The following is an 11,772-nucleotide window of genomic DNA, read 5'->3' as shown; positions in this document are numbered from 1 at the left end:
AGTTTCCAGCGGATTTTTGTTGTCATCAAGATGGAGTTCTTGTTGGGGAATCCGTACAGCACTCCTGTTGGCCAGTGTATTGGTGAGTTTGCGGATTATTGCAGCCTCCAATTCAACACAGAGTGTTGTAATAATCATTAAAGCATCACATTCATCCATTCTAATTGTTAAAACGCGTCGCGAATGTGAATTAGCATGAAGAGTCGGCATAGCTAGCTAAAGTAGATGATGCGCTAACACCATGGTAAAGTCTAGAAGGGATACAGCTGAAGATACTCACGTCAATATAGCACAACTTTTATGACACTGTACAACAATATACACTGTTTTTACATTACTGTGAGGGTAAGGCTGGGGCTAGACGTTAATAAAATACAAATTAATGGGTAATTTAAATAATAGTATGAATAATTCAAGTAATATTGACTGTGTTTACATTACTGTGAGAGGTAGACATTAATAATTTTAATTTAATGATTAATTTAATCGATAATATGAATAATACTCTGTCTATTAACTGTTTTACATTACTGTGAGGGTAAGTTTAGGGTTGGGTTAGGAGCTAGACATGAATATAATTCAATTTAATTGGTAATTTAATAAATAATATGAATAATTCAGGTAATATTGACTGTATTTACATTACTGTGAGGGGTAGACGTCAATAAAATACAATTTAATGGGTAATTTAATAAATATTATGAATAATTCACGTAATAATGACTATATTTACATTACTTTGAGAGGTAGACATTAATATAATATAATGTAATGAGTAATTTAATAGATATTATGAATAATACTTTGTATAATTACTGTTTTACATTACTAAGAGTGGTAGACGTCAATAAAATACAATTTAATGAGTAATTTATTAAATAATGCAAAATAAATCTCCTTAACTTTCGGCTGCAGCTGTATCCCTTCTAGCAATAACCACTAACCAGCATCTTCATCTGGTGTAAACACGGTTAGTTTGACAAACTCTGAACGTCTGTTTTCATAACTGGAGAATCCATTGAGTTGGTAGAGAGTAAGATGTGTGTTTCGTGTCAGTAAAGTTAATAGTTTTGAGGACTGAAAGCTCACTGTGATCAATCAGAGCAGAACATTTTAATGCAATCTACACTGAGATATCACTCCTTCCTGTGTGTATTTATAAAATAAATAAAAACATGCTCTGTTTATGACCAGAATATACACATTCATGATTTGTCTCTGCTAAAAATACAGAATTGTGGAGCACAGGAATGAGTTAAATGATTTTATTCACTGTTAAAAATTGTGTTTTATTATTTGTGCATTTTATTGTGTAATATTGTGGCACTATATGTAATTATACATATTATATTATACAAACTATACATAATAATTATGTACATAATTATTAAAAGAAAGAAAAAAACCTGGTTATGAACATTCAAAAAGCTTTGAATATCATTTTGTTAAATAAAGATTTAACTATTCATTATTATTTAGCATTTTATTGTAATATATTGTGTCACTATATCTAAATATCATCAAAAATGTATCACAAATTTGATATAAAATATAAACATAATTATATATAAGATTTATAATTAAATGTTGTTATATAAAATTAGGAATATATAGTATATTAAGTATTGTATATAAATAAAAGGACTGCAAATTTTGACAAAATTCAATAAATTTGAAGCAATTGCATGCCATAATGATGTATAAAAAAAAAACTAATAAAAAGTATTGTTGTTATTATAATATTATTAACAAATGTCAATGGTACTAGTGGAACATGTAATGCTCTAAACAGGCCTCTTATGCATGCACAATATATTATTATTATTATTATTAATATTATTATTATTATTAATATTATTATTATTATTAATATTATTATTGTTATTATTGTTATTATTATATTATTATTATTGTTATGTTGTTATATTATATTATATTTTATTATTATTATTATTATTAATATTATTATTATTGTTATTATTGTTATTATTATTATTATTATTATTATTGTTATTATATTATTATTATTATTATTATTATTATTGTTATGTTATTATATTATATTTTATTATTATATTATATTATATTATATTATATTATATTATATTATATTATATTATATTATATTATATTATATTATATTATATTTTATTATTATTATTATTATTATTGTTATATTATTATTATTATATTTTATTATTACTATTATTATATTTTATTATTATTATTATTATTATTATTATTATTATTATTATATTTTTATTATTATTGTTATTATTATTATTATTATTATTATTATTATTATTATTATTATTATTATTATATTTTTATTATTATTGTTATTATTATTATTATTGTTATTATTATTATTATTATTATTAATATTATATTTTTATTATTATTGTTATTATTGTTTTTATTATTATTATTATTATTATTATTATATTTTTATTATTGTTATTATTATTATTATTTATTATTTTATTATTTTTTTAAATTATAATTATTATTATTATTATTATTGTTGTTGTTATTATTATTGTTATTATTATTTTATTATTATTATTATCATTATTATTATTATTATTTTATTATTATTATTATTATTATTTTGTAAGTGTGGCTTTGAAATTAATTAATTCATTAATTGTGCAGCCCTAAGTTAAGCAATGTTGGTGTTCTCAGATATCAGTTATATAGCAGCTTATGGTTGAATCCTGAAAGCAGTGTGTGTTGTTAACATCATGTCTGGTCCTGATGTGGTTACAAGCGTCATAAATCTGCAGTTTTAGTCACGTGAGTGTTTCGGTTTGTTGACACTGCAAGATATGCAAACTGCAGCTGCACTTGTGGCGTCTTTAACCACTTTACTTTGCTTGACTCTGCGAGGAAATCTATCAATAGCAGTTTATTTGCATTATAATGGTGTGTGTGTGTGTGTGTGTGTGTGTGTGTGTGTGTGTGTGTGTGTGTGGAGTTCCTAAACAGTATTATAACGGCTTTAAATAGTAAAATATAATCTGAGAGCAGAATAAATGCTGTTTTCTGTATGTAACTGAGACTGTGATTTCTGCTTGTCCAGCAAATGCATGTTCCTGTAGTCACATCGCAGGGTATACAGTGTTGAGTCGGGCTTATAGTTGATCAACAGTTGAGAATTACATGAGATTCGTGGAGTCATTGCAAAGTATAACCATAACAGAGTGAAAGTTTACCATTTGCACATGTTTTAAAGGCTTTTCATGAGTTTTTCAGACATAAATTGTACAACATTCGTAACTGATGATTAATTTGATTGAATTATTAATACATCAAGGCTGTGAAGTGTTATTTTACATTTCGCTATTTAATTTCTGTACTTCACTACTGTTTGACTCTCAGGAACGCCATAAAGCGCTGCTTATTTTACTGTTTTGTTTATTCTAGTGTAATAATTTAGCTTGCAACTGGTTTGCTATTTTTTTATACACGATTCACACCCTTACAGAATCGCCAGACTCCAGACCCTGTTTACACTGATACGTTTTAGTTATAAATGAAAACGATCGCGTTTCACCTAGCGTTTCTGAACAGCTCTCCGTCCACACTATACCACTGAAAACACACATCACGTGACCACACACACACACACTCTGGCGTGCACTGCAGCGTATGCATGTGTCTGAGCTCCAGTCAGTCAGCGAGTGCTTTGAACACACCTCCCCAGGTGAGAGCAGCGCACATCAGACAGTTCATCAAGAATCTACCGCTGGATCTAATCTCACTATAGTTGTTAAACCTGATGTTTGATTAATTTTGTTGTCTATATCTAACGACATATTCCCCGACTTTGGTTTTTGAATCTATATATATATATATCTATAATATGACCACAAAAGCAGTCATAAGTGTTTTCTTTATTGAGATAAATCATATGATTGCTGAATATTATAAGCTTTCCATTAATATGGGATGTTGGAATATTATTAACTATTTAATATCTATAATCTGAGGGTTCATAAAAACTTTAAATATTAAGAAAATCGCCTGTAAATTCGTCCAAATTAAGGGTTATGCTTTATTTTAATGTATACATACAATTCATGCTAGCAACTTATCAACAAAGCATTATCAATCACATGGTGTGTCCCAAATCGCATGCTTAAGCACTATTCTACGCCATTTTGTTGTATAAATAGTGTAAGTAGTGCATTTACACTAAAAACTTAAGCGTTAAACTGAAGTGTGTAATGTTGGACACTTCACGCACTCACCATCGGCTGCTTTACTCGTGTAGCGGAAGGGGCGGAGCTATAAATACTCTATTTATTTTGAATTGTGAAAGCAAAATTCTCCTACGAGAGTGATTACAGCGCCTCCCGATGGTGAATGCGGTTATACTCAAGGTATTATTTGGTAGTTTGCTCATTTATTCCACTAATTCGGCAGCCGTCACACGTCATCAGGGAAACGGGTTAATTTCCGCTTAGTAAATAAGTTAGTGTTTCATTTGGGACGACACTACACACATATACCATGCTGTTGAGTGTGTAAGTGCATAAGCACATAGTGGATAAGAGCATAGTGTATAGTGTGCCATTTGGGACGCAGCTTAAGTCTTTTAGCTCCATAAACTACTAATTAGCTTCTTATTAATAAGGTTGGGTTTAGGTATTGAGTAGGAATAGGTATGTAGAGTAAGATCATACTTTATAAGTGCTAATAAACAGGTAACATCTTAAAAATAGGCAATATTCAACATATTCAGCAAAAGAGAGAACATGCAAACTCCACACAGAAACGCCAACTGACCCAGCCAGGACTCGAACTAGCGACCTTCTTGCTGTGAGGCCACAGTGCTAACCACTGCGCCACCTATTTTTCCAGTATTGTGCAGAAGAAAGTGACATGGTTTGACTGATTTGACAGAGTCTCTGTCAGCGGTCTCAGGATAAAGTGTGTTAGAGAGTATATTGCATTACTGCTGCTCTTGATTAGATTTGGGAGGAGTGTATGAGCAGTGTCTGTGTGCTGAGGTCGTAAGATGAAGATCTGCTGACCACAGGATCAAACCTCAGTGTTTTCATCACTCAGCTCTTGCACAGTACGAGCAGATACCTTCTGTTATTATCTGACAGAAGCAGAGGAAGTGTTGATAAGTCTTGTGAAGCTCCTGTGAAGTGTTTAAATGTGCTGTTTTATTTAATGTATGATGTAATCTCAAGTGAAACATATAGAGAGGGCGGGGCATAACGTAGCTCCTCCCCCTTTTATCCTGATGCTGGTGATGTCATAGGGACACGCTAATCATGATTGAAACATGCTAGTAACCAGTCAGAACAAACTAGCAACTGGTTAGATTAAGAACTACATCCAGTAGCAACACTCTGGGAGCTGCTTAGCAAGCACTGAAATGACTATAAGCGTGGCGGCGGCCGGCTCATGACTGTGGTTTGTTTCTGACAGAAAAGGCCACGGATGGCTCCCTGCAGAACGAAGACTGGACGCTCAACATGGAGATCTGTGACATCATTAATGAGACGGAGGAAGGGTGAGAGAGCAACACACACACACACACACTGACAGCACAGTCTGCGCTGTGTATGAGGAACAGTCCTCTGTTGTGCTCTGCTGTGTTTGGGCGTCTCCTCTCCTGATGCAGCGTGTTCAGTGCTGTGGGTGTTTTCCACAGTTGCAGCAGTGTATAGGATGATGTTTGTAAACTGTCTGTAAATGAATGATCACAGATACATTTTGCTTCATGAATAGAGTGTGTCACGTGATGACGTTCTGATACTGATCGAACACGGCGACCTTCAGGTATTCAGTTTTTCACTTCTGCCTTCAGTGCTTCCTGTAACCCAGGAGAGTATCACTGTAGATCTGCTTCTTCATGGATCTTACAACACACTGTGACGACATCTAAAACTGATTACTTCTCTACTTTACAGTTGGTGACACTGTGAATGTAAAAAGAGCAGTGTGTGTGTGTGTGTGTGTGTGTGTGTGTGTGTGTGTGTGTGATTTATCAGTGTTCATTAAACAGCAGTGGAGAAGAACCTGGAGACTGAATGATGATGAACTCTAGCAGAGAATCTGTTCACTGAAGAACAACAACACAGCTAAAGAAACTCCATTACAACAGCTTACTCTGCTCTGATTGGTCAGATGACTCTGCTCTGATTGGTCAGATGACTCTGCTCTGATTGGTCAGATGACTCTGCTCTGATTGGTCAGATGATTCTGCTCTGATTGGTCAGATGACTCTGCTCTGATTGGTCAGATGACTCTGCTCTGATTGGTCAGAGGGCTCTACTCTGCTCTGATTGGTCAGATGACTCTGCTCTGATTGGTCAGATGAATCTGCTCTGATTGGTCAGATGGCTCTACTCTGCTCTGATTGGTCAGATGACTCTGCTCTGATTGGTCAGATGAATCTGCTCTGATTGGTCAGATGGCTCTACTCTGCTCTGATTGGTCAGATGGCTCTACTCTGCTCTGATTGGTCAGATGAATCTACTCTGCTCTGATTGGTCAGATGACTCTTCTCTGATTGGTCAGATGAATCTAATCTACTCTGATTGGTCAGATGAATCTAATCTACTCTGATTGGCCAGATGGCTATACTCTGCTCTGATTGGTCAGATGAATCTAATTTACTCTGATTGGTCAGATGGATCTAATCTACTCTGATTGGTCAGATGGATCTAATCTACTCTGATTGGTCAGATGGATCTAATCTACTCTGATTGGTCAGATGAATCTACTCTGCTCTGATTGGTCAGATGACTCTACTCTGCTCTGATTGGTCAGATGACCCTAATCTGCTCTGATTGGTCAGATGAATCTAATCTACTCTGATTGGTCAGATGGATCTACTCTACTCTGATTGGTCAGATGAATCTAATCTACTCTGATTGGTCAGATGAATCTAATCTACTCTGATTGGTCAAATGGCTATACTCTACTCTGATTGGTCAGATGGCCTAATCTAGTAGAAAACAAGACAATATTGTTTGCTTGTCCAGAAAAAGCTTCTTGATTTAAGGATGTTTAGTCATTTGTTGAAGAAACAAGATACAAACTCCCAGTAAGAAAAGCATTGTTTTGCACTGTATTACTACAAATATTGCTGCAAATCTTGAGAAAAGACTCCATCATCAAACCTCAGGGAAACACTGCTATGCATATAACCGCACATGCTCACCAGATGACCTAAGTCCACTTAAATTACCTGCCTTTTTCTATGTAGTATGCTTGTTTCTGCTGCTTGCTATAGCGTTACTGTGTCGTCATGGCAACGCTGGTAAAACGATGCCTCTGAACTCTGTCGATTCTCTGTCGGTACAATTTGACATGAGCTGGACTCATGTTCACTGAACACCCGTGCTTAAGTGTGCTTAAAATACACCATTTTATTAACATTTATATGATCTCTAATCTGTCGTGATTCCCCACAGGCCCAGAGACGCCATGCGTGCGGTGAAGAAGAGACTCAACGGCAACAGAAACTTCCGTGAAGTGATGCTGGCTCTGACCGTGAGTGACGGATTACTGTTTACACTAGTGCAGGACATTCATTCATTCATTTTCTTGTCGGCTTAGTCCCTTTATTAATCCGGGGTCGCCACAGCGGAATGACCTGCCAACTTATCCAGCACATTTTACGCAGCGGATGCCCTTCCTGCCGCAACCCATCCCTGGGAAACACCCACACACCAACTCACACTCATGGACTACGGCCAATTTAGCCTTTCCAATTCACCTGTGTTTGGACTGTGGGGGAAACCGGAGCACCCGGAGGAAACCCACACCAACATGGGGAGAACATGCAAACTCCATACAGAAACACCAACTGACCCAGCTGACACTCAAACCAGTGACCTTCTTCCTGTGAGGCCACAGTGCTAACCACTGCGCCACTGTGATGCCCTTATTTATTTTATATTATGTTAATTAATTTATTTTATTTCTTTATTTTCGTAACCTTTTATTTTTGTATTGTATTTCCATTTCATTATTATTTTTATTTATTTCGTTTATTACTTTATTTTACTTCTATAATTATTTCTTCATTTTATTTTGTTTTTATTTGCATTTATTTAAATTATATTATTTTATTTTATTTCTTTAATTTTATTTCTCTAATTATTTATTTATTTTAAAATATTTAATTCCTCAATTTAATTCAATTTTATTTTATTTTTATAATTATTTCTTTAAATTCTTCTTTTTTAATTTATTTTATTTTATTTTATTTATAAAATTATTTCTCTAATTGTTTTCTTTATTTCATAATCTTTTTTTAATTAAAAAAATATTTCTGTAATTATCTCTTTCTTTATTTCTTTATTTTGTAATCTTTTATTTCTTGATTTTATTAATATTTTTATTTATTAAATTCATATTATTTTATTAAATTTATATAATTTAATTTAATTATTTTTTAAATAATTTTTTGTTTCAACATATTTTATTTCTTAATTTAATTTAATTTCTATAATTATTTCTTAATTTCATAATCTTATTATAATTGCATTGTTTTTTGTCTAGTCTTTTATACATGTATTTTTTACTTCTGCACTCTTTACATGTTTGTAAAACACTTTGAGATGCCACTTTTAAAGGCATTAAATAAAATAAAGTTTATTATTATTATGATTAATTAAAATAAATGTAAAATAATTAAGCATTAATAAACCAGAATGACACAAACAACACTGCATCAAGCAAATATGATGACCCTCTGTATATAAACACAAGCTAAATAATGCTATTTCAAAGCCAAAACAAGATTATTTTGGTTGTTTTAAGGTAAAACTCACTTAATTTTCACTCATTATTTCTGAAAACAACACAATATGTTTGGTTTGTCCAGAAAATGCTTCTAGATTTAAGACTTTTTAGATATTTAGACTAGAAACAAGACAAACTCTGAGTAAATAAAGCATTTTGTGGTGTGTGTGTGTGTGTGTGTGTGTGTGTGTGTGTGTGTGTGTGTGCATGCGCTGTTTTGCTCTCTCGTCTTTAATATAATTGTGTGTTTAGGTGCTGGAGACTTGTGTGAAAAACTGCGGCCACCGTTTCCACGTCCATGTAGCCAGCAGAGACTTCATTGAAGGCGTGATGGTGAAGATAATCAGCCCGAAGAACAACCCTCCCGCTATAGCACAGGACAAAGTGCTGGCGCTGATACAGGCGAGTTCAGCTCCAACAACATCTGCGTCGGTGTTTTTGCCAATCAACATGCATTAATAGAGCACCTATTATGCTGAAATCACTCTGATGAGGGGTTTGTGTGTACATCTCCAGCCTATAATGCTAACATTAATTGTATTTGTTATCATTAGCATAAACAGCAGCCCTGAGTGAGAAGCAGCCGTCTGTGCATTAGCCATTAGAGTGTTTGAGCTGCTGAAGATAACGTCAGCGTAGACTAAGAGGGTTATAGATGTGGAGTTTTAGATGAAGCACAAATGATCAAGCTCCGCCCTCTTCTGAAAATCTCATTTGCATTTAAAGCGCCAGTCACCAAAACGCCACAATTAGGATACATTTTACATCTAATTAAAAGGGACAGAAAAGGTGCGCTTTAAAGTTGACTAGTCTGTGCGAGCCTCAGTGTAAATATACCTGTGTGTGTGTGTGTGTGTGTGCTCAGGCTTGGGCCGATGCATTTAGGAGCAGTCCAGACCTCACAGGAGTGGTGCACATTTATGAGGAGCTGAAGAGGAAAGGGGTGGAGTTTCCCATGGCGGATCTGGACGCTCTCTCTCCCATACACACACCACAGCGGGTGAGAGATCGCATACACAAACATCTCATATCACCATATAAGTCATCTCATATCCTGATATATATATATATAGATATATATATCACTATATAGTGCCATTTATGTAAATTGATCTTGTGTAAAATGTGAATTTAATTATTAGATTTTTTTTATGATTTTTTTTTTACCTTAAATTGATTTTAATAATGTAATATTAGTTTAATTAATTAATTTTTAAGCTTAAAAAATCGATTTAAATTAATTTATGAATTAATAAAAATGTTAATTTATTTATTTAAATTTGAATTTAATTATTTAATATTAATTCAGTGTATTTATTTTTAAGATTAAAAATAATTGAATAATTGAATATTTATTGAATTATTTGATTTATTTTAAGTAGAATTTGATTATGTTATATTTATTTAATTATTATTATTTATTCTTATGTTTAAAAGGATAATAATATATATATAAAACACCATATAGTACCATTTCTTTAAACTCAATTAATAGTTCATATAGATTGAGCACATGTAAAGGACGTTTCACAGTACATTTACAGTACATATGTGATCATATTTCTCACTTTATGTAGATCTTCATGGCAAATCTTGGAGTAAACATGTAGAAATATAAAATAAATATTAATAAAATATTAAACACTATTCAGAAACGAATAATTTCAGGCTCAACATAAGAATATCACTAAATAAAGTGCAAAATGTAAACATTGTGCCTTCAATATTGCACATTTCTCCTGATGCTGTTCTTCATGTGTCTGTCTGTAACGTCTCATATAGCACTCATATAAATTATGAGTATTATCATAAACAATGTCTTTCACGACACCACGATAGAGTATAATATGAATTAATTCATGTTTTAGTTTGTTATTATGATAATATAATGAGCATATATGATATAATATTGTACATTAGGTGGGTTTTTCCTTAAAACAAGCTAAATAAACTTATTTAAAATCTTATTTTGCTCGTTTTAATGAAAAACTCCGTTAATTTCCTCACATTATTTCTGAAAACAACACAATGTGTTTTGCTTGTCTAGAAAATTGATCTTGATTTAAGAGTTTTTAGATATTTGGACTAGAAACAAGTGCAGAAAGCAACAATTCATGTGTTTCTCTTCATCTTGTGCTGTGTGTTTGTTGTTTGCAGGGCGTCCCGGAGGTGGATCCAGGCACACACAGGTATAAAGCACCTGCGCAGACACACACTGCACCTGAGAGCAGTCCTAAACCTGCAGGCGCTGCAGCATCAGCCTTCAATAACACACACATCCAGACTGCATCAGGACCCATCTCTGCAAACCCAGAGCAGGTACTCCAGATTTCACTCTCTTACAAGCAAAGATCAGATGCGCTAATAAAGCCTTTATTACAAGACCAATGAGCTGCCCTCCTGAGAAGAGCAAACCATTGTGAAAATCACCTTAAACTACTTAATTCAACAAAATCATTCATTATTTAATTTTATTATTTAGTTTATTTTTAGCAAAAAAAAAAAAAAATGTAAAATTAATTTAAATATTTAATTTGTTTTTAAGATTAAAATTTGCTATTTAATTATTTAATTTATGTTTAAGTTAAAATTTTTTATTTAATTTATATTTATTTAATTATTTGATTTATTTTAAGCTTAAAAATATAATTTAATTATTTAATATTTATTTCATTATTTAATTTTTTTTAAGCTTTAATAATTATAATTTAATCATTTAAAATGTATTTGATTTATTTTAAGCTTAAAATTTTAATTTGATTATTTTATGTTTATTTATTTAATTTATTTCTAAATTTTCAACATTTTAAGTTCATTAATTTTATATTTATTTGATTAAGATTTATTTTAGGCAGTTCATTCCGCTGTGGCGACCCGCTGATAAATCAGTGACTAAGCTGAAGGAATTAATTAAGGAATAGTTATTTAATTTATTTTTAAGCTTAAGATTTTATTTATTAATTTCATTATTTTATATTTATTTAATTAATTTATTTA

General features: G+C 32.1%; 1 protein-coding gene across 2 annotated transcripts in view; it reads left to right on the top strand.

The window, feature by feature from the left end:
* Window positions 1-21: 21 nt before the first annotated feature.
* Window positions 22-11,772, top strand: part of LOC130221810 (TOM1-like protein 2) — a 33,940-nt gene continuing 22,189 nt past the window's right edge. For both annotated transcript variants that reach the window (XM_056454406.1, XM_056454405.1), the window contains exons 1-6: window positions 22-82; window positions 5,446-5,530; window positions 7,440-7,518; window positions 9,028-9,177; window positions 9,641-9,775; window positions 10,933-11,094. In XM_056454406.1, the coding sequence (XP_056310381.1) occupies window positions 31-82; window positions 5,446-5,530; window positions 7,440-7,518; window positions 9,028-9,177; window positions 9,641-9,775; window positions 10,933-11,094 (663 nt within the window). In that variant the 5' untranslated portion in view covers window positions 22-30. The remainder of the gene's footprint in view (window positions 83-5,445; window positions 5,531-7,439; window positions 7,519-9,027; window positions 9,178-9,640; window positions 9,776-10,932; window positions 11,095-11,772) is intronic.

Source organism: Danio aesculapii, chromosome 3 (assembly GCF_903798145.1).
Source record: "Danio aesculapii chromosome 3, fDanAes4.1, whole genome shotgun sequence".
Taxonomy (NCBI): domain Eukaryota; kingdom Metazoa; phylum Chordata; class Actinopteri; order Cypriniformes; family Danionidae; genus Danio; species Danio aesculapii.
This window is presented reverse-complemented; position numbering and strand designations above follow the sequence as displayed.